General features: G+C 45.8%; 1 protein-coding gene across 6 annotated transcripts in view; it reads left to right on the forward strand.

Moving 5' to 3' along the window:
• Positions 1-23,316, forward strand: part of PPP1R12B (protein phosphatase 1 regulatory subunit 12B) — a 134,598-nt gene that overhangs the window by 44,246 nt on the left and 67,036 nt on the right. For 4 of the 6 annotated variants that reach the window (XR_008508832.1, XR_008508833.1, XM_036398272.2 and 1 more), the window contains exons 6-13: positions 947-1,021; positions 3,736-3,815; positions 4,386-4,525; positions 9,448-9,551; positions 12,648-12,845; positions 13,608-13,690; positions 15,813-15,938; positions 22,061-22,246. Coding sequence is in view for 4 of the 6 variants with exons in the window: in XM_036398272.2 (XP_036254165.1) it covers positions 947-1,021; positions 3,736-3,815; positions 4,386-4,525; positions 9,448-9,551; positions 12,648-12,845; positions 13,608-13,690; positions 15,813-15,938; positions 22,061-22,246 (992 nt within the window). In the remaining 2 variants the exon portion in view is untranslated. Of the gene's footprint in view, positions 1-946; positions 1,022-3,735; positions 3,816-4,385; positions 4,526-9,447; positions 9,552-12,647; positions 12,846-13,607; positions 13,691-15,812; positions 15,939-21,355; positions 21,536-22,060; positions 22,247-23,316 lie in introns of all 6 variants that reach the window. The other 2 variants (XM_054517267.1, XM_036398275.2) reach the window with 2 other exon arrangements.

The following is a 23,316-nucleotide window of genomic DNA, read 5'->3' on the forward strand; positions in this document are numbered from 1 at the left end:
GTTTAAATGCCATCAGGTGCTTTTCCTGATGAAGTGTTCAGGATGTGTATGGGGTCTTGTATCATGCCATGCTTGAAACAGTAACAGGTGCATTTATTGTGTTACCTGCTCCTTCCAGTCCAGAATCATCTCCTTGTTGGGTCAGATGGACAAGGCTACCTTTTATTTTTTGACCTGTAGACATGGGGTTTCAGGTTATTAGTGGCATTTAGAGCTTTAGTTTGGTGAAAATGTAACCAATTTCTTGGTTTGTGCACTAGAGTATTTTTTCTGGTTTGTTTTAGTTGATAAATGCCCATGGATGTGGAAATGGATCCCAAATGTTTTGGCTTGCTGGCAGCCTTTCAGAACATTTAAATACATGATGATAAAGTTAACACAGAATCAGGAATGTCCTGGGCTGGCAGGGACACACAGGGACCATCCAGTCCAACCCCTGCCCTGCACAGACCCCCCAACAATCCCACCCTGGGCATCCCTGGCAGCGCTGCCCAAACACTCCTGGAGCTCTGGCAGCCTCGGGGCTGTGCCCATTCCCTGGGGAGCCTGGGCAGTGCCAGCACCCTCTGGGGGAAGAACCTTTCCTGATACCCAACATAAGGAGAGGTTGATCACATTCCCTCTCAATACCAGACTGTCCTTTTTAGAAACTTGGAAACTCAAGCATAGTCCTGGCTGTTGGATTTGGGCAGCAGCAACCAGGGAGCTGCACTGCCCCAGGAAAATCTGCTCACTGAACATAAACATGATCCTAGAGGTCTTCTCCAGCCAAAATGGTTCTGTGATTCCATGATCACTGGCACATGGGTTTCCTTGCTCTGGAGTGAAGCAGAGTGTCCCTCACCATTTGGGAAGGGAGGATGTGGAGCATATGGTAAATGGGACTTTCTGGAATATTACCACCATGCCATCTCAGATATCCTCTTGTGTTCTCTCTTTGCACCAGGGCCAGACACCCTTTGACGTTGCTGATGAGGGACTTGTGGAGCATTTAGAAATGTTGCAGAAGAAACAGACTGTGGTGAGTTTCTGGAGATGGTTTTCCAATCACCTCTCCAATTACCTTTTCACACCCAGGTGTTCTCCAAGACATATGGTGCCAACAGATGCAGGAAGCTGAGGCCTACCTGTTTTCTTTAGTTAATCATTTGCAGTCTTTAATCACAGCAATATTTTTAATAGCTAGAAAGCTAGATAACTGGATGACAGCAGCAATGAGGTCAGTAGTGTGATGGCATGCAGAATTATGGGAACTGGTAAGGAATTTGTGTTTATCTTTGTAATTGTTGTTATCCTGCAGTTGCTTTGTTGACTGGCAGGCTCTCTAGCATCAAAGTGCTCTGTTCCTAATGAGTGATTACCCAAGTCAGCTTTGTGTTTGCATCCAGGGAAATGCACTGTCAATGTTGAGAAAGAAATTTGTTACCATGTCTGCCTTTCTTACAGTAGGGAGCCTTTGGATTGAGGAAGAAGAAATTATAAATTTCAGGGAATTCTGGACTGAAAAAATGGGTGGTTTCAAAATTATATTAAATTGCCATTTCATAATGCAGTGGAAGTGATTGGAAGGGATTATAAACCAAAAGTTGACATAAAAAAAGGAAATCAAAATATATCTTGTTCAAAGTAAGGGCAGTTGTCAAGCCAGAAAGTTGGGTTTGGATTGAATTGTTTCCTATTTCATCTGATCTACTCAATTATCTCATTTGGGTGCTTCCAAAACACAAGCTAACCTTCTTTCAAAAAGAATTAAAAATCTGTAAGTATCACTTAAAACATTGGGTTCAGAAACAGACAGAATGGGAGCACTGCTGATAAACCCCAGGAAGGGATTTTCAGGAACTGACAGTGTGGGTGGTTAGAACTCCAGCTCTGATCACAACACAGCTGCTGCCATCCTCAAATAGCAGCCTTAGTATTCATAGGAACCTCTTAAAAATTAATCAGCTTCTCCCTAAATGAGGTGTTGATAAATACTATCAGGGTTGTGTTTTGGATTCCCCTCTCTCTCACTACCCAGGATTTTGCAGATAACTGCACTTCTTAAAAGAAAAGAAAAAAAAAAAAGAATTTTTTTGGGTGACTGCTCATCCATTTTTAGGGCTGCTTTGCAGGGGCTACAACCCCCTGTTCTCTATATAGAAGCACTATATAAAGGCCTTCCCCATTTATTCAGTCAGTGTAGAGCTAGGCAGAAGAATCCAGATTTTATTACAATTTTTTTTAACGGATATATTTTTTAGTGGAAAAGCCAATTTATCATGTGTTTATCGTGTGCCACTTCTATCACTTAAAACCAGAAAACTTATATTTGTTAAGGATAAAACAGGCAGTTCCATGACGTTATTTCTCTTCCAAAATGGCTTTCCAATCAGATATGTTTCTCAGTCACAGGCAGAGCACTGTGCCACCCTTGCTGAAAGATCTGCTGCCATTATTGGAAGGCAGGGGGGATTTTTGTATGCTGGAAGCAATTCATTTGGTTTGGGTTTGGATTTTTTTCCCAGTTACTGAATTATCTGTGAATGGAGCAGGCTGTTTCCTGCACTTCCCTTTGCTGTGCTCCAGCAGTTTGGTCAGTTTAACAATGTTGTAGCACAGATTTTTGCTCTTCCCTGGAATCCATGCAGCTTTTCCCACTTCACAGGGTGCCCAGAGCAGCTGTGGCTGCCCCAATGATCCCTGGAAGTGTCCAAGGCCAGGATGGATGGCACTTGGAGCCACTGGGATTGTGGAAGGTGTCCCTGCCATGGCAGGGGCTGAGGCTGAATGAGCTTTAAGGTCCCTTCCAACCCAAATAATTCTGGGATTCTATGATTGAGAATTTACAGTGCTTTTACTTCCTTTGCCTGCTATCAACTGCTGTCAAAAGAAAAAAAAATAACCTGGTGAGGCATGACACAGCAGAGTCAGCCTTAAATTGAGCCCCTAACTGCCATCCCTACTTCTGCCTCAGCTCTTTCTGTGCTTCTGGAAGGTACTAAAACAATTTTTGGTTACTGTTTTGGCCACTGATGGTAAAATTAATATTGCTGCTCTCTAGACAAAATCTTTCCATTTCTGTGTGATCCCAGATATTCCCATGCAATCACTTTGTGCATTTGAGAGATTTAAGAAGTGACCCATCCTCACAGGAGTTCCCTGGTTGCCTGTACAGGGCAGACTGGAAGGCTTTCCTCTGACAGCAAGTAAATAACAGCCACAAAGGCAGCAGATTTTTAGCTGAAGCTATTCTGATTTCATGGGCACACACACATGGACAGACCTCCAGCAGAGTCCCAGAATGGTTTGGGCTGGAAACAACCTTAAAGCTCATCCCACTCCACCCCCTGCCATGGGCAGGGACACCTCCCACTATCCCAGGTTGCTCCAAGCCCCAGCCAACGTGCTTTGGACCCTTCCAGGGATGGGGGAGCCCACAGCCCTCTGGGCAGCAGTCAAGGGTCATCCCTGGTCTTGGCAGGGGCAGCTGCAGGTGCCTTTGAAGTTTTTGTGAAATGGCAGCTGCATTCCAAGGACATGCTGGGTGCTGTGCCCTGGTGGAGCCCCAGCCCAAGGCTCACAGTGCCACTGCAGATGTGCTGCTGTCCCAGTGGCATCTCACACCAATCTGCAGTGTTTTGGTGTCACAAGGCTGGGCTGACCTTGTGCTGGGTGCTCGCTGGGTTCTGCTGACAGGGCTGGTTAATGTCTGTCCTCATTCTCTCTCTCCCATCTTCCTGCACTTCTGAGCAGCTGCGAAGTGAGAAGGAGACAAGGAATAAGCTGATTGAAGCTGACATGAATGGCAAGCCTCAAAACAGACTCTTCACCAAGTAAGTCTCTCCCTCTTAGCTGAAAAGAAACTGCCCAGAAAGTAATGGGAGAGCAGCTTCATCTCTCGCAGCCAGCTGGCCTCAGCTGGGTCAAAAACAATTCACTGCTGTTTAGTTCATGCATTTTTTTGTAATCTGAGTACTCTCAAGTGCAGTTTTAGTTGTGTCAAATACAGTTTGTGTTGTATCTTAACATACCCAGTGAGTAGGGGAACAAGGGCTTGGGCTGGTGGTTGGTTCTCCAGCTCCTGCTCTGACTGAGGATCAATCAGATCTTTAGGCTGAGAACTGCACCTTTTTGTTGCACAAAGCCCAACAGCCCAACTGCTGCATTGTGTGGCACTAGAAAAGGAAAGATCACAATTTTGTGGATGGAAAAATGCTTGCAGAATTAGAAAATGTGAGACTGGCAGTGGAATCCATGGCAAATTGGCCATGATGGAAGTGCTGGAGTGTTCAGTCTGTAGGTGGATTTTATCCTTTGCTTGTTCTGGATGTAGTAAATAATGTCTATGTCTTTCTGAGAAGTACAGCTTGCTTGCCTAGTCCTAAAAATTTCCTATTTTGCAGCAAAGAGAAGATTCTTTATGAGGAAGACACGTTGAAGTCCATGGAAACTGAGGAAGAGAACAAGGACTCAAGCAGTTCTAGTTCTGAAGAGGAAGAAGCTGAAGATGAAGTTTCAGAATCAGATGCTGAAAAGGAGTCAGGTAAGACTTTGTACAGCCTTGGATTTAATAACTAACTATTACCACTATTAATGTTGTTGTTATTGTTAACTAATTATATAATTAATTGTTAAGGACATGCTGAAAGTTTTACTTCCAGTGTATATGTACAGAATTTGGAGAAACCTGGAGCTACTCTGCTAAAAAAGCTGATTCAAATGCTGACTCACAGGTCATGATAATTATTTTTTTAAATCCTTCAGATTTAATCCTCCTGCTTTAATTCCTACTTCCAGCTCACATATATTGAAAATAACACATTGTCCATAGCTTGTTCTCAAACAGGGTGTTTTTCTTGTTGGCCCAGTTCAAGAAGAATCCTTCAGGAGGGTAGGGAAGCAGGTGAAGGTGTAGGAGGGCAATAGCCTCTTGTGTTTGGATCAGTCTGAAATGAAGGACTGAAGCTGCTCTGACTGATTATAGAGGTGAGGAACTTCTGTTTTCTAGGCTGTGGTGAATAATAATTGCAAAAGATAGTGGAAAATAAGGATTAAGTACACAGGGTCACAGTAGCATTTGCATTGCAGTATACTGCTGGCATCTTACTCCCATTCCTTTTCCATAATTTCTGTGGCTACCTTAATTAGTTTCAAAAGTCTATATGTATAGCACAGAAAGTTTAAATACAGATACTTAATTGTACAGTAAGCCAAGACTTATTTGTACTTAATATTCTACAAACACAGATGGATCTTAGACTATGATGTGTTTAAAGGTTAAACTACTTTTAACATCAACTCACTTGGTCTATATCCAATATACTAAGAAATAGGTCCTGAGGAGAAGTGTAGTTTAAAGTTTTGTTGTGTTTCTGTGTCAGTGAAATTGTCACTGTGTTAGGATTGTATCAGTTCATGCTGTTGGGGCAGGGTGAGAGGAGTGGGAAATCCTGGCTGGGCTCTGCTGCCCCAGCTGGGTGGGAATGGCAGGAACACAGGGAAATGATCTTGGGGCTTTTAAATCAAGCAAGTCTAGTGGACATGTCAGTGGTAGAAAGAGACATGCAGCACAGGTCACATATATTTTCTCCATAAATCAGGGGTTTACCCTGATTATATACATATTTATATAATATAAATTATACCTGTCTAGCTGGGTGTCAGTGTTTCTAGTCCTTGTAAACATGGTGGCAGTTTGACCAAAACAACTCAAATGTTTGCACACCTCTAAGACCTGGAGCTGTGTGGGCTTTAACTGAGTCAGGAGCAGCAAGGAAAGCTCTACAGCACTCAGCATTAAATTTTGTTTAAAGCCAGAACATATCTTTTTATTGCATTAATTCACTGAGCAAAGCACATTATAGGAGTATATGTTAAACCACTGAAGCTAATAGAAATGGGAGACAACAAGCATTCAGGTAGTGATTCACCTGCAGGCTTTGTTACCTGTACTCTCTGCTTTCCTGGGAAGATTATTGGATCCTTTGAGAAATTTCCATCAGAATTGAAACCTCACCTTGTGAACTTCTGAAATCTCTGATAAAATGAGTGTGGATTTGCTCAGCTGGATGGAGACACAGCTCTCACTTGCTGCAGATGTGAGGGTCACATCTTTGGTACTCTTTTTAAAGCAAGATTCTGGAAGGTAACAGCATCAGCTCACATTATAGGAGGCCTCCAAAGAGAAGTAGGATTTTTCATTTTGGTACAAAAAATAACAAATGTCCCAGTATTACTGATTTCAAAGACAGACAATGGTATTCCTGGGGCAGCAGGGCAGGGGGGGATTCTGCCCCTGTGCCCTGCTCAGGTGAGACCCCACCTGCAGAGCTGCCCCAGCCCTGGGCTTCCAGCACAGGAAGGAGCTGGAGCTGCTGGAGCCAGCCCAGAGGAGGCACCAGGGGGATCAGAGGGATGGAGCAGCTCTGCTATGAGGAAATGCTGGGAGAAATGGGATTCCTCAGCCTGGAGAAGAGGAGTTTGGGGTGACCTCATTGTGACCTCCCAGGACCTGAAGGGAGCCTGCAAGGAAGATGAAGAGAGACTGCTTACAAGGGCCTGGAGTGACAGGACAAAGGGGAATGGCTTCAAACTGACAGGGAGTGGGTTTAGAGAAGATAATAGGAAAAAATTCCTCCCTGTGAGGGTGGGAGGCCCTGGCACAGGGTGCCCAGAGAAGCTGTGGCTGCCCCTGCATCCCAGGAAGTGGCCAAGGCCAGGTGGAGCAACCTGGGATAGATGGAAGTGTCCTTGCCATGGCAGTGGGTGGAATGAGATGGGCTTTAAGGTTCCTTTTGGTTCAAACCAATCTGGGATTCTGTGCTTCTGTGTTTATCTGGTCAGCATTTTACATGCTTGCATTGTACAGGAGGCAGGGGTATGAACACATGATTATTATTCCCTTATTCCTCTTCATTTTCTGTAGTATTCCCATACCTTTATCATTCTGAGCAGTGCTGGACACATAGATTATGGCTGTTGTTCTAAAGTGTTCAAAGTCCAGATGAAAAAAAAAAAATTCTGAGTGGTCTTTTTAAACCTAAAAATTCCAACCCCTTTGGTAGCTGAGCATAAAGCAGGACATGTAGAAGCTGGCAGTGTAACACACAAGTTTATTTTGAGGTGTGTTTTGAAGAGTCTCAGGTTGCAATTAATTTGTTGAATTTGCAGAGACTGTGAGAGGAAGAAATTGGATGAGGGAAGCAGTGAAATTGTTGGAAGGCTTCAGAGTAGTATGTTTCTTATAATCTGTAAGAAATTGTTGTTCTTCAGACAAAGGAAACTAAGAGCATTCATGTCACTTATTCATTTTGAAGACAATTAATGTGGCATTGACCTCTTGTAAACAAGAGAAAGATCAGTGTAAAATTCTGTGCTGATTATCTGTGCTGGGAACTATTACAATATGTAATTATTGGGAATTAAAGCAGGCCAAGGAAGCTTTTAATGTGGTTTTGTTTAGAAAGCAATCAAACAAAAACCCTTATCCAAAAACCCTTACAGAAAAGGAATTAGAAACCTTAATTTTTACTCTTAGCAAATTTGTTTTGAACTAATCCTCTCCAGTTTATCTTGTCTGGAATTCATAATGTTCATTACTGAAATTTTGGTAGAATAAAATGTGGGATCCTGCCCAAAGCCAGCCCTGCCAGCACAGAGTCCCTCTGCTTGTCCCTCTTCTGCCATGACAGAAGATGTCCCAGAATGTCCCAGTCACATTGCTCACAGTTAGTCCTTCCCAACCTGTCATTACCACTTTAGCCTGTGCCCTTCTAATTAGGCTTGACCTTAAAAGCTGTCCTGTGTGCTGTAAACTTCCAGAGCAGGCTCCCAGTGCCCATCCAGCCCAGGCTGGAGAGCTGCTGCCACCTTCCCTTCCTGCAGTGCTCTGTTTTACAGCCTCAGTCACAGCAGAGAGCAGCTGGCACAAAATGGGCATTTCCATGCACTTGGATGCCCAGGGCCTGCAGGGAGGAGTGAGGGAGGCTGGATGAAAGCTCTGCTCCAGAACTGAAATTTCTGCTTCACAGAGAGGGAAAAGTGGCTGGGAATTCTTTCTTCTGCAGAGCCACAGGAGCAGCTGGAGCTGTGCCAGGGCAGGGTCAGGCTGGAGATCAGGGAAAGGTTCTTCCCCAGAGGGTGCTGGCACTGCCCAGGCTCCCCAGGGAATGGGCACAGCCCTGAGGCTGCCAGAGCTCCAGGAGTGTTTGGGCAGCGCTGCCAGGATGCCCAGGGTGGGATTGTTGGGGGTCTGTGCAGGGCAGGGGTTGGACTGGATGATCTTTGTGTGTCCCTTTCGACTCAGGAGATTCCTGATTCTGTCTTTGTCTCTTTAGTTCAGGCTCTGTCAATCCTGATAACTTCCTGTTATTTTGCAACGTTTCTCTTGGCTTGCTTTTTTCTGTTTTTTGTGTCCTTTGAATCCTTATTTTTCTAGTACTGAGAATATTTGTTACACAAAGATTGATCTTGACACTCCAAGGTGCCATCCTCCCAGATGCTCCATCCCAAACAACTCCAAATATGTAACAGCAGATTTTTATTCCCTGCACATAGGTTATTTGCTAGGACTGTTGGGGTGCTTATGCTTAAAATTGCTGTATTTTTTCCAAGCCATGACTGTGTGAGCACTCATAGCTATAAGGAAAGCTTTGGTTTGGTGTGGGTACATCATTTCTCAGGCAGGTTCCATGTGCCTGGGTTTATGATGAATAGTCTGTCTCTAGCCTGTGCTCTCCTGTCAAGTGAACCTACTGCCTGAGTCACACTTTCTGCTTACTCTCCCCTGGTAATGTCTGCTGAATGTTCTTCTGTTGAGCATGTGCATAGATACAAAAAAATAAATGTGATACTGGACAGGTGCTCTTATCTAACAAGCAGGGAGCCAGCTGTGAGCTTGGACAAGGGTTGCTTAGCTTGCTTGGAGCCCAAGTAAGGGTTTTTGTTGGGCAGCAGTCCTGTCTTCCTGTAAAAAAATGGATTTTGCTGCAGAAGACCAGAAATTCTGCCCAGCAGCACAAGCAAGTGCAGAGAACTGCAGTGAAACCCAGCACTGGGCACTCAGGGCTGTGGGCTGAACCACACTTGTGGTACAGGAGCAGGAACAGCATGTGCCCCTTTTCACCCCAAGATTTACCAGGGAACAAATTCCCAGACAGGAAACAAAATTGTGAAAAACAAAAAACCTGTGTGTCCTCTTTATGGTGCTTTCTGCAAAGATTTTGCTTGTCTGTGAGGATAAAGTACAAAAGCTTTGCCTGGCAAATGTGTCCATCCTGTTCTTTAGGAAGTGGGAAGCTCCTTGCAGAAAGCCCTGACACTGCCAGTGCAGAAGGCACTGACATCTCTGTGATCCAGGGAGGTCCCACAGCACTGAACTGGAGAGCAGACCACACTCTGTGTAAAGAAGGGCCTCAGAAGTGCAATACTGAAACATTTGTTTTCTCTTCTTGTTTGAAATTGTAGAGAGAAAGGAAGAGCCCTTTGCCAACCACTCGAGCCATGAATCCAGGCCCAGCATCACTGAGCCAGCACCTGAGCCCAACTCCTTCACTGCATCTGCCAGAAGAGTAAGTGAATGTGGATCAATGGGGACCCCAGGAGTGCTCAGAAGCAGGAGGTGTTACTGGGAGATGGATGCTCTGAAACCAGTCTTCAGAGCACTTAAAGACTTGAATTCAGAAAAGCTTGGTAGTATGAAATTCTGATAAAGATGTGCATTAACAGCAGTGTAGGGACAATATGGTTCCTCTTGAATCTCTGACCTCCAAAGCCAATTGTGGTGAAGAAAGCCAGCCTAGAGCACATGCTCTGTGTGCTGTCAGTTCTCAGGGGCCTGGTGCCAATGTCTTCTCAGCAGATCTGTCACCAGAGCTGATTTCTGCCTGTGTGCCAGTGGTGAGTTCAGCACCATCATTTAAGTGCCTCTGCCTTGGCAAAGCCAGGTGAGTGAGTGGTGTGATGTTACTGCCCAGCAAGCAGAGGGTAGTTTGCATGTGGCTGGCCAGCTGGGCTATGAAAGCTTTGAAAGGTGAAGTGGTCACTGAAATCTTATGTGAAACCTCCAGCTCTCAGATCACTCAGCTAGATGGCACCAGGAGACTCTGCTCTGCACAGGACTCCTGTTGTGTGCTGCTGCTTTCTTTTTGCATCAGACTATGGAGAAAACAACACAGAAACCTGGCCCAGGGCTGAAGCACTCAGTGCTTGTCAGGGGGAAGTGTTTCTTGCTTAGTCACAACTTTTTATTTTTCACATGTAACAGAGCGTAACCAAGATCAAATGAAACAGAGCTCCTCTGGGCATTGTTCAGCTCAGGCTGGCTTAGCAGGGGAACTGTTAGAGGGAGAAGGATGCTGGGAAGAGTGAGTATTCAGTTAACCTTTTCCCAGCTGCAGAGGTTTGGTCTCTCACTCCTTTGAGCTGCTGAACACAGAATAAGGGTGTTAGGGTATAGAAGCTGGCCTGTGAGTGGAGAAATTATTGATTTGACCTCAGTCACTTAAGATCAGCTTCTTTGCCTTCTCTCACCTGTTTGATTTTTCTGTAGGTCTCTGACAGACTGGGCTTTAGATTGGGTTGCCCTCTATTAGGGGAGTTATTAGTATGTGCTGTTCCTGTGTTGTTCAGAATTTACAGATGGCAGCTTTTGCTGTGGTTTTGAGCATTCTCTGAGGAAAGCATCAAAACTACATGAAAATGTTAGGGCTGTGTAGCTCAGTAGACTGGCAGTGCTGGAAATGGTGGAGTACAGATTAACCCTTTGCATCTGCATTGAATGACATGGGCTGAAAACATTGCTCCAATACTGGAGGGATAATTTCAGCTTGGCAGTCTTCAGGCAGTGAGTCTGAGGGCAGAACTCTCCAGTAGCTCCATTTATTCTGATTAGTGTCAGATGGTTTGTGTCACATAGAATATGGTATAATAATGCTTAGATCAGCTTTGATCAAAAGCCTTGTCTGCCCAGTGTCCTGCCCAACAGTGACCATCAGAAGCTACTAGAGAGCACAATCTTGCAGGAATTCCCTCCCACAGTCCTGAAATTGGCATTTCAGGGACTCGCTGAACCTGGTTTATTTTTGGTCTTAAATAGCCCCTGTTGGACTTTTCCTTTATGCAGTCACATTTTGACTGGGATTCTCTAATGTCCAGTGGTAAAAAGAGTCCTTCAGCTTAGTTAAAAACTCTACAAAGCTTCCTGTCCTATTAACCAACCACACACTGGGTTTGTTTGCTGTCCCTCATTCCTTTATGGGAAGGACCAAGGAATAATTGTTCCTTACTCACCCTTCTGTGTTCCACTGAAGGTTTCATGTACCTTGGTCATATCTCAGCCTGGAGACTACAGATATACTGAATATCTCCTCATGCAAAACCTCTCTTGCTCTACTCGTTCTTGCTGCCTTTCCCTGAACTCTTCCCTTCTTGTCATCTGCTGCTGAACCCTGGACCTGAGCTGTGTGTGGTACCAAAGCTGTGATTGTACCCTGCAGTAACACAGCCACAGTGGTTGTGTGTTTTGTATTCTGTACTTTTCCAAAAATTCCTAATAATTTATTTGCTTTGTTTCCTGTACAACTTGGTGCTTAGCCCTGTACAAGTATCTCTTGTGATGCTCAGGCTCCATTCTTGAATGGCAGTGTGCAGCTTTGGACAGACTTGATCACTGTAGCTTAAGTCATGCATTGAAGCAGTTCTACATTGAAGCAGTTCTACATTGAAGCAGTTGTACATTGAAGCAGTTCTACATTTAAGGACTAATACATGCAGGTCAGAAGTGCCTCATGTAACAAAAAGCACAAAGGCCCATTCTGTGCTGTGCACAGTTACCTGGCCCATGGAAGGGGCCTTAGCGAGGCTGAAGTCCAACGTCCTGCTCAAAGCAGGATTAAGCTCATGTCATGTTGCTTTGTCCTACCTGAGCTCAGCTGAGTATTAAAAGGTCTCTGAGGATGGAGATGCTCTACTCCCTTACTCTCTGTCCCAGTGCAACTTTGATCCTGCCAGGAGTTACGTCTCCATGTCAGCTGGGATTTCCCAAGTGGAAACTTGTCTGTTCTCCTTTCACAGTAGACTGTAGAGAAGTCTGGTTCCATGTCCTCTGCAAACCCACCCCCAGGTAGCAGAGCAACTAAATCCTGTCTTTGCCTTCTCTTTTCCATGCTGAACAATCCAGATTCCCTCAGTTTCTTCCTTTACAGTGTTGTTGACTACAGCTCCCTGATGATCTCAGTGGCTTCTTCTGGACTCCAGTGGTGTGAGGGGTTTATTTGCAGCTAGTTCTGTAAGACCTGAGTATTTGTTTTTGGAATTCTGCCTTCACTGAATGATTCCCCCTTCCTAAATGGATGATAATGAAGGCTTCATTGTTCCTTATATTCTTTCCTCAAAGCTGGAGGAGGGCATTGTGTAGGCAGAGTCCTGCACAGTGACAGAAGATTCCTTTCATCCTCTGTCCTTGGGGATGAGACACTACAGCAGTTTGCATCCCTGTGAGTTCACCTTGAGCTCTGTCCTGTAATTAAAGTGAAGTAGGAAATAAGTCATTCTACCTTACAAGTCTAGCCCAGCAAAAACTGGAGCTTTTTGAAACACTTTCTGAACTTAGAGTGTGCCTTGCAGTGCTCTTCCTTTTTCCAAGTGTTCCATTTTCTCTTCCACAGTTCAGTTGGCTCAGCAAGTCCGATGAGCAGAAGGATGAGTCGCCCTCGTCGTGGCGGCTGGGCCTGAGGAAGACTGGCAGCCACAACATGCTGAGTGAAGTCACTGCCACTCGTGAGGCACAGAGGGATAAAACTTCTTCCATCTATCGCTCCTCATCCAGCCCTCGGATTTCTGCACTCTTGGACAACAAGGAAAAGGTTTGGCTTTCAGCAAGGATATTTCAGTGTATCCACTTCACCCCACAGGTGTAAACCCCTTTCCCTTTGAGTTATTGCTGGGGTTTGTATCCATAACAAACAAGGGTCTCTTTCATTCTTACCTTCTTTTTCTTTTGAAAAATATTTTCCTCCTGTCAGTTGTTTCTCCTGGAGAACTGGAGCTTGGTGCCCCTTTGGCCTAATTCCTACTCAGTTTGGACCAGCCACTGAACAGGAGCTGCCAGTCTGGCACAGCCTGTTCTTTAACAGAAAATGTCCAATCCAGACAACAGCACATACCTGCAGTGGAGAGTCTCCTTCTACATCATTTATATGGATTCTCTCTACCAGCTGCATTTGTAAATCCCATCCCACCTATTCAGTAACTGTAACTTTTCTGCCCATGGGTAGAGATGCCTCATCCCTGGAGGTATTCAGGGCCACCTTGGGTGGAGCTCTGGTCTAGTGGACTAAAGATCCCTTCCAACCCAAACCAGTTCTCTGATTCTGTGATTGACAAGTTATTCTCTAAGTTAGAAGATGCTTTTATTCACTGGTCATCAGGAAATTCCTTTCAGAACTGATATTTCTATGCTGTGGCATGTTGCTTTAAGCAACATTAGAGAAGCAAGAAGTTGCTTTAAACCAGCTGGTAGGAGAATGCTTTCTTAGTTGAAGAAATTTGAACATGAATTTATTTACCACTGAATGTGCTGGAAGGGTAAGAGATGTGTAGCTGAAGTTCCTCTTTTGCTTCACCAGGACAGAGACAACAAGAGTTATCTTGCCACCATAGTCCCCAGAAGACTGAGCAGTACAAGTGATACAGAAGAAAAAGAAAACAGGTGAGACTGGCTGAAGTTAATGCTCAGCTTCCCTTCTGTCAGTAGTACTTCTGGAATATAATTTTTCTGTAGTCATGCTCTGTATATTTTCTCAGCAGTCTCAAGTACACAGGAATTCACAACATCAAGAGCAAGCTCTGTCTATAGAGGTTCTGGTACGTTGGTTTTCATTTAGGTGAGCAGGAATCAGCAGACTGGTTCCTCCACCCTGTACTCACACAGGCACAGGCTCCATCCAGGCAATCAGATTTATGGATCCTTTTTCCTTTTAATATGCAAGTGCCTCATTTTGTAGCTGCCACCTGCACTTGTAGTTGTCACTTGCTCAGCAGTCACCTTCAATCCCTTTGTTCACACCTCTGTCACTTGAGATTCACTCGAGCTTGTGAACTCTGCCATGTAGGAACTGTTTCATTGCATGGCTGTTTTTACAGTCAGTGTGTGTAAATGCCCCTGGTCCTAACCATGGTGTAAATGGTGTGTGTATGTCCAGGAATTCCAGATGTATTTGAGGAGCTGATCTCTACTAGCAGCTTCTTCAGGGGCCTTCCAGTGCCTAAAGGGGCTCCCACAGAGCTGGAGAGGAACTTTGGACAAGGTCCTGGAGTGCCAGAACATGGGGGAATGGCTTCCCACTGCCAGAGGGCAGGGTTAGATGGGATAATGGGGAGGAATTCTTGGCTGTGAGGGTAGGCAGGCCCTGCCACAGGTTACCCAGAGCAGCTGTGGCTGCCCCAAGCCTTTAAATGTCTAAGGCCAGGTTGGATGGGGCTTGGAGCAACCTGGGCAGGTGGAAGGTGTCCTTGCCTGGGCAGGTAGTAGGACAGGATGAGCTTTAAGGTCTCTTCCAACCCTGGCCATTCTATGATTCAGTTTGTACTAGAAGGAGTAAAATTTGACCTTAGCCTCAATTCCAGCTACTTCCCCAACAGAGGAGGAAAGGTACCTGCAGAGCAGTGGCTGTGAGCTGTAATTGTTGGGCAGGAGCTGTGGCAGATGACACCCTGAGAGAATTTCAACACAGCTTGAGAATCTTTGCTGATCTTTTGCTGGAACCTCCCCACTGTGTTCTTGTTCACTCTCAGGCAGTCCCTGAGATCCAGAGTTTTACAGACAGTTTGTGTCTGTTGATCAGCTCAAGAAGCTTTGGCAGAGGTTGCTGTGAGTGGCACATCCCACTGTAGGAGCTCAGTGTCCTTTTCTGGGTGGAGTTGGACTGGCTGAGCAGTGCTGACCTTCAGGAACAGATGGTGTCCTGGCATGCTGTGTAGTACAGATTTTTTCCTAATATTCTTTCCTTTCAAAACATTTGGGTTTTCCTTTCTGGAACCCACAGGTGTCTTGAGAGAGCATCAGTCTAGGCATGACAACTGGAAATGAGAAATAATTGCTTGCTGATAGGGGAATGGATTAGTGCTGCATTGCAAGCTCCAGGTCCTGTCCAGCACCAGCAGAGAGCAGGATACACTGTCAGAGTGTGCATTAGCATTAGGGAAAGAGCCCTGTTTTCAGATAACCAGGGTAAACAGGACTACTAGGAATTTCTTGATAACTTGTCAAGTAGCTTTAGATGTTATAAATATTTTGTTTGTTGTTTTCTGCTTCATGATTTTGTGGTTGACCTGGTAGTGCTGGGTTAATTGTTGGACTCAATGATCTTAGAGGACTTTTCCAAGCCTAATGATTTTGTGAAAGGCTTTGCTGTGCTGAATTGCTTTTGTCTTTGCCTGGATAACTTGAAGAATAAAAGCTGCCCTGCAGTTCCAATATCTGCCCATTTATACCTTGTTGTTTGATACAGACAGCAGTGAGAATATTAAATGACACTATTTAATATGTTAAATTACTTTTATGGACAATCTGAATTTCATTTGCAAGTTTTCTGACTAAAAAGGATCTTGTTCCTCTTTATGCAAAACATTACATCATCTGTGGTTCTTAAGTGAGCTGGCAAGAGCAGGAGCTGATGTTAAGGCCAGAGCAGGTGTTTCTCTGAGCTGTGTCACCTGAACAATGAAGCACGTAGGTGTAAGGGAAGGATCTGTGTTGTGAAACTGTGAAGGAACCAAAAGCAGACTCCAGAGGTTTTTCTAAGCCAAGCCTGTGCTCTGTGCTGCTGCAGGGAATCTGCTGTGAACCTGGTGAGGAGTGGCTCCTACACCCGGCAGCCCTGGAGGGACGAGCCAAAGGGAAACGAAGCTCCCCACTCTGGTGCACCCACTACCTATGTATCCACCTACTTGAAAAGGTATGTTCTGTCTTCCATGGGTTCTCAGGCAGTCAGAACCACTCTTAACATGCCTCCCACACCTCAGCCTCCTGCATCTTGTAACTGGCCTTGGGACTCTCTTCTGCTGAGAGCAGGAAAGAAAAGATTTTTTATATTTGTCATGCTAAATAGTGTTTTTAAAGGCTATAATTTTTATTAATTTGCAAATTGCTGTACTGAATTTAAATACTCTTCTTCACATAATTCAAATGTAAAGTTTTCTCTGTTTAATGCTGGTGTTATGGTTAGAGAATAAAACCAAAATTGATCATAAAACAGATTAATGTAATAAGAGTCCAAAAGCATTGCTCAGATAGCTCTTGGTGAGTAAGTTATAGCTTTTCTCTAATTTTGGTTTATATTAGTCCATGTTTATAGTATTATCAGAAAGTGGCAGTGATCTTGTGCATGATGTACAGCACTTGCTAAGGAGTGAAACTGATGCTTCCACTGTTGTTTTGTAAGGCAGTAAGGAAGCAGTTTGTTCACAGTGTGTGTGAAGTTGTAGAGGCTGATTATTGGTAAAGGAGCCAGGAAGAAGCAGGAAGGCAATTCCAGGCAGAACTCCTGTAACTGCAGTGTCCTGGACCCCCTTGGGAGGCAGAGCCTCGGTGTCCTTGAGGTGCCACCTCTGGGCTCTCTCTGAGTGAGCTGGAGCAGTGCCCTGCTCTGGTGAGCAAACAGGGCATTGCTGGGTTTTCATGTGAGCAGGAGGATCAGCAGTGCCAGCACCTCACTTTTATTTCAGCTGATACTGAAGACCGTGAAAACAGCCTGTAATAAACATGTCACACCGCAAAGCCATCGTGTTTCTGCTTAAGGACAACAGCAGCAATAGCCTAAGGTTTTAGATTGAGTTTCACGAGATTCTACACCCTGAATTAAATAATTGTCCTCAGTCAGAACAATTGCTTGAGATACTTGGGAAGAGGCAATTTGTTCCAGTGTTTGTGCTGTTTCTGTGGAGGTAAGTGGTGCTCAAGGATGTGTGTGGCCAGTTGCTGAGCACATACAGATTCATTGCCACAAAAGGTGAAGCTGCCCCTTCAAGCAGGAGCTTCTGCTCTGCTGCTCCATTCTGGTGACTTCACAGCTATCCTGGGACGTGATGACAGCCCAGCCTCCATGGCTTGTCTCTCTCTGAAGCTGGTCTGACAAGCTGCAGCTGATTACATTGGAAAACTTTTGTCCCTTGCAGCTGGCACACCTGTGCTGCTCCCTGAGCTGAGGGACAGCCCAGTCACCCCCAGGCAATCTTACAAACATTGCTGGTTTATCCCAGCTAATCCTGCACCAGATTTAGTGTTGCACTCACACAGTTGTACTGTATTTCCTTGGTTAAACTGTACAGAGAGTGGGGAAGGTTTAGGCTGCATTGGGAGGTCACTAATAATGAGTTCTTGTTATAAAGGCTGAATTTTGCCCTTTCACAAGAGAGTGACTGGTTCACATGCAGGTACAGAGAATAGCTTTGTCAGGTAGGAATAAATGTGCTTTTAAAGGAGAGATCAATGGGTTAGCATTTCATATACAAACAGTAAAACCATGATCAATTAGACCTTTGTCCCATATAGTTTTCTGTAGGAGAGCACAGAGAAATTGAATACAATTGTATTGAACTTTTGATTTCTCCAGCCTTGTGCATCCACCCCTAAGATGAGAAAAGGAACCTGGTTAGACATAAGCATTTTGTCATTTCCAAGTATTAGCAAAACTCTCAACCCAGTTCCAAAAGGTGAAAGCTTCTTCTTAGAGAGGAAGAATTCAAGGGAGTATGACACGCTTGGATGTCACTGAGGGGATGACTGTACACATCTGCAGCTCCCCTTTGCCTCAGCATTTGACTGATCTCCATAAAAATCACAGACTTTGGGTTGGAGGGGACCTTAAATCCCATCTCCTTCCACCCCCTGCTATGAGCAGGGACACCTTCCACAAACCTGGCCTTGGACACTTCCAGGCATGGGGCAGCCACAGCTGCTCTGGGCAACCTGGGCCAGGGCCTCACCAGCCTCACAGGGAGCAATTCCTTCCCAATATCCCTTCTAACCCTAAGTTATGTTCTTTAAGTTCTTTGTGTGACACCCCAAACATAGAATGAACAACAGCAGCAGATCATCTTAAGTTGGGGGAAAAGCTGGGTTTTTCTTTTTTTCCCCTTTTTAAATAAAAGGGAATAAAATAACTTGCAGCAATGTTACAAATGTTCTTCAGCTTTGGTTGAAGCATGTATTGATGCTCTCTCTGTTGTGGTACTGGCAGTTGTCCTGCTTTCTCTGTGTGTGCCACTGGCCCAGAAATCTACAGAACCCTGCTCTAATATCCTGGTGTCCATTTTAGTGTGTACTGGCCGTCAAAAATCCAGGTCACTTGGATTGTAAATGAAAGGATGTGGAGGAAAACTGGCATAGCAGGTTGGATTTGTTCAGCATCCTGCCTTTGACATCAGCCAGAAGTGCTGCCTCCCAGGAAGGGCTCACACTGGAATTAAATCCTTCAGCCACACAGTTTCTCCTTCATTTCACATTTCTGCAAATACCTCCTTGCTGGTTCTGGTCACATAAAAGCCATTGCAGTGAGCCAGGACAACAGTCCCTGCAGCCCAGACTGTTGCTGACAGCAGCTGGTTTTGAAGGAGAAGTTGCAAGAGCCAGGATAACTTCAGAGCAGTTTGCTACCTCCCATGCTCTCCTTGCTTCCAGCAATCAGGAATTGAGGAGCCAGGGGTTATATTTAACCATTGTTCTTAATAGCCACCACTGCAGCCAACTTCCATACCCAAATCCCAGTTTGATCTCTGCAACACCCCATGGCAGTGTGTTTAAAGAATAGTTATGTGCTTTGTGCAAACCTTTTTTATTACCACATGTGGAAGCTTTTTAGGGGTGTGAAGGTTCTTAAGTAAAAGTTTTTAATGCCTTTAAAGTATTTCTTAAAGTCAGAAGTAGTTTTTTTGTTTTTTTTTTTTTATTGTTTTGAAATGTTGCTTTACATTTCATTGCTCATTCCCTGCTGGTTCTGTTGTGATAATGTTAGAGAATGAGGAGCAGTGTGTCAGTGCCTTTTTTTATTTCTGACGTTGAATTATTCAGCATAATTTCATAGTCCTCCCTTTCACAGACTCCTATGGATACAGCTGTTAATTAACAGGATTCCCTGGCTAACCTTTATATTACAATTTTCTGATCCAGTTCAGATCGAATGTGAACAATGGAGTAAATGCCTTGGAGTGCTCCTCACACTGTGCAGTGCCACCCATGCAGGGGACAGGCTGGGAGGTGGAGTCCCACAGAGCTGGCAGTGCCTTGGCTCCCTTTGGAGCAGGAGGCTGTTCCTGCTGCCCCAGCACTACATTTCTCTGCCCATGTGTGTTGGAGCTGGCACAATGCCATCCCTGTGCCCTCTTCTTCCATTCCTTCTCCTCCTTTCCTCTTATCCCCCACATCACTGCTCTCCCAGGCACCTGGTGCTGCTTCCATCCTCACCCATTGCCTTTCCCTTCTGAAAAACAATCCTTGGCAGGGCTTTTTTGATAACCCTCCTGCATCCTCCCTTCCTGACCAAGTTCCTTCTCTCTCTTGCAACCACCCTTGTGCCCCAGCCTCTCTGCCTTGGGCTCTCCTAGGATGGTGCCACATCAACTCTGTTCCCCCAGGGCTGCCATCACCTTTTCCCCTGCTGATCCTCTCCTACCCTCCCCAGACACAGGCTCCTCTGCCCTCCTCTCCTCACAACACTCATTTATGCAGCTCCACTGCCCTTGCTCCACACTCCCACTCCAGCAGGGCTCCTCTTCCCACTCCCACCCTCCTCCCAGCCCATCTCCAGGCCTTGGCTTTTCCCTCTGGAGCAGAGAGCCAGGAAGGGAGGGACTTGCTTCCAACAGGACTTCCTGCTCCTGCATGCTCCAGGCATGGAGCATTCCAGAGAAAGCTCTGTTTAGAGTCTGGCAGAGGTTGCTACCTGGTGACAATGACTTGCTTGTTCCTGTGTGACCTGGATATGGCAGGCAGCCATCATCTGGGGAGCCCAAATGGGAGGTTCCTCCCTGTGGAGGCCTTCCAGGATGCTCTCTTGTCCCCTTTGGCTCCCCAGGGACCAGCTGCTCATGCTGGGCTTGCTGGGGGCCTTGGCATGTAAAACTGGCTTGTAAATTGGGTGCCTGGGTGAACAGGACTGGATCCTTTCTCTGGCCTCCTGTCCTTGGCTGTGCTCCTGCCCCTTCCCAGTGCTGTTTCAGCCTTGGGCTGCTCTCTGGATTCTTACTCTACAGTTGACTTCCAGTTTCATTCCCTGGCTTTCCCTAAAACCTGCAGCTCTGTCCTGGCCTGCTTCTTTCCTCTAGGTCAGCTTTTATTCCTGTGCAACCACTTTGGTCCATGTGCCCTGCCTTGGGAGCCATTAGGAGCAGAAGGTGAGAGCCAGCCTTCCAGCCTTGCTAGCCTTTGATCCTTCAGACAGTCCAGTCTGACCAGTAGCAACCTGGCATGCCAGATGCTGGGAAAGGTGTGGCAGGGCCCTAGGAGCCACTGGACTGCTCTGTGCAGGCAGTGAGCAGCGTGTGTGCAGGGCTTGGACATGTGTGAGAAGGAGATTCTGCCAGACTTCATCAAGTCTGTTTTCAGAGATATGCAGCTTTTCCCACTAGAATGGATTTTCTGTCCCATTAGGGTGGATTTTCCCTCCCTTTAGGCTGGATTTTCTTTGAAAAAGTGAAAGGGTACATCCTTGTACAAGAGCCCTTTTTCTTTCCTCCTCCATCTTCTCCAAAATATGAACACAAATACAGCTTTTCAGTAAGATTGGTTTTCAGGGCTTGCTTTAAACTGGCAAAATATTATTTCCCTTACTCATTCTTGAATATTTTTGGACAGCTGTGCTAACTATTTTCCAGAAATAGTTTGTGCCAAACATGTCTTAAAGAGAGTTAAAGTCTGAACTGATCATCTTTGCCAAAACTTTAAGCCACTGGAAATAAGCTCTTAAAACTGGAAGTCCTGGACATCCTCAAGGGTCATGCAGCCAGCCCAGCTTTTGTCACTCTCTCATTTCCTGCTTTAAGCATCCTCATCCTTGCCCCTGCCTTTCCCCAGGGCACAGGGTGCTCCATATGCCCTGCTTTCACTGCAGCAGGTTTTTTTCCTTCCCTGATCCTCCCCAGCTCACCCCCATGCCATTATTCTCTTGCTGGAACTGAGCTGGGCTTAGCTAAGCAGGGCTCTGCTGGCACTGGCCTGTGTGGGCAACCAGCAACAGCTCCTCTGCTCTCTGATCTCCTTGCACACGTTTTGCTGCCCTGTGGTACCTGCTCCCTTCCCATCTGCCAGCCCAGCTGTGGGATGTGCTGTTTAGTATTTACTGTGCTCTGAAGGACGTGGTTTTGTGATGTTTTACAGTGCTTCCTTTGGTAGAAGTAGTGACCTGAGCAGTCCCTACATTTCAGCCAGTCCATCTCTAGCTACCTCACCCACTGCCATTGGCTCATCTACCTCCCTGGGCACCCCGTGGCAACCTGTCTCTTGCTGCCCCACCTCTCTCGGTGTGAACACTCCTGCTCCAGCCCTCCACAGCACCAGGTAATGGCTCCCAGAGACAACGCTCCAAAAGTCAGCGTTTGGGTTGGAAGTTCTGGAGTGGATTAGGGATTGGAGGTGTGCTTCCACATGGGACGTGCTGATAAGCAATTCCACAATGATAAGCAATCCCAGGATGGTGGTGTTGGACAGTCCCAGTGGTGGGTGTGGCTGGCAGGCAGGTGACAGCCCTCAGTGTGTCCCTTGTGCCCTCTGTCCCTGTGACACAGCGCGTGCTCAGGCCGCCCTCGGGTGCTCAGTGTACAAGCTCTTGGAGTTCCTTCCTTCTGCTTTTTCACCAGGTACATTTTCTGATCATTTTTGCTACTAACAGGGATGTGAAGGCTAATAGTTCCTCCTGCTCATTCTTCTCCAAGTTTTGTAAAATTCATTTTACTGTGGCTGTTCTCTACAAACATATGAGTGTAAAGCGAGGAGGATGAACCGTCCATGCTCCGTCGAGGAGGTTGGACTTGGTCAGCACTGGAGTTCACTTGCTTTGCTTTCCATATGTCTTCTCTATTTCAGAGCCCCTTTCAGGCAACAAAGTGATTCTGCTGTAGAGAAAAACACAGAGGGCAGCTGTGGCAGCACCCCTCTAGGTGTAATCACAAACCATGCTGTGCTCGGCGCTGCCAACGGCACCGGGAATGCCGGGGCTGCCTCCGCCCCGGGGAAGGACCTCTCGGCTGAGGAGGCCAGGGAGCGCAGAAGGTCAGTGAGGACTGGGCTCTGCTGGCCCTCCACGTGGGCAGCTCTCACATGGTGGTGATGGTGGGGGTGTAAGACCTGGTTTTTAGGTGTTCCATGAAGTTCCCAGACTGCTGTCCCTGCTCTGTCGCAGGTTTTGAACTGAATCATCACTGGCTTGTAGGTTAATTTTAGTTTCATAATTTTCTACTTGTCTCTCAGGCATCTCAGCCTTTTTCTTCAGTACTAATCTCAGCTCCTAATCTCAGCCCATCCCAGTGTGTTTGCAGGGACACACAGCAGAGTGTGTCCACTCACAGTGGGTTCTGTAAAATGAATTCCATCCTAAAAAGAACATTGCACTGAGATACATTCAGATAAAGTCTGTCCCTCTGATTCAGCTCAGCTGTGTTTACTTATGCCCTGATGGAGATGTCTGTGCTACACAGGTCCCCTAGATTCCCTTTACAGTTACTGGGAGAAAACACCCATTCCTGGGGCGTGTAGGTGTGTGACACAGTAGGAGATGGACTCCAGCAGCAGGTGTGGCTTTGGTTCACTGGAAAGGCCAGAGGTAGGAGACTGCCATGTGCAGCTGAGGCTGTTCCAGCAGTAGCAGCAATGGGAATGACTCTGACTCCAGCTGGTGGTGTCTCTTTCTTATCACATGGTGCTATTTTCAGACTGGGGAAATACAAACCTGGGGAGACAGAGCTCTTTTCAAAGGAGCTCTACCCTATGCATTAATTACAGAGTATGAAATAATCCATATATTCTTCCTGCAAACAGGTTAACTTTTCCAAAACCTGTCTTTTCTAATGGCATCAGTGAAAGCAAATAGTAATAAACAAAATGCAGTGATGAACTGGGTGTTTCTAACCAGCAGTGAGTTCATGCAGAGTACCCAGTGCTTGGATTCTTCCAAACTGTCATAGTGATTTATTGAAATACAACCCTTCCTGAGTGAACACAGTGCTCTGACACATCTTAAATGGCCTGAGGCTGAATGATGGCAAAAGCAATAATAGGAATTATCAGCTTACAGGGCTAAAGGTGCTGGGGCTGAGCTGCTGCACATCCAAGCAAGATGGGCT

This window comes from Molothrus ater, chromosome 25, assembly GCF_012460135.2.
Source record: "Molothrus ater isolate BHLD 08-10-18 breed brown headed cowbird chromosome 25, BPBGC_Mater_1.1, whole genome shotgun sequence".
Taxonomy (NCBI): Eukaryota; Metazoa; Chordata; class Aves; order Passeriformes; family Icteridae; genus Molothrus; species Molothrus ater.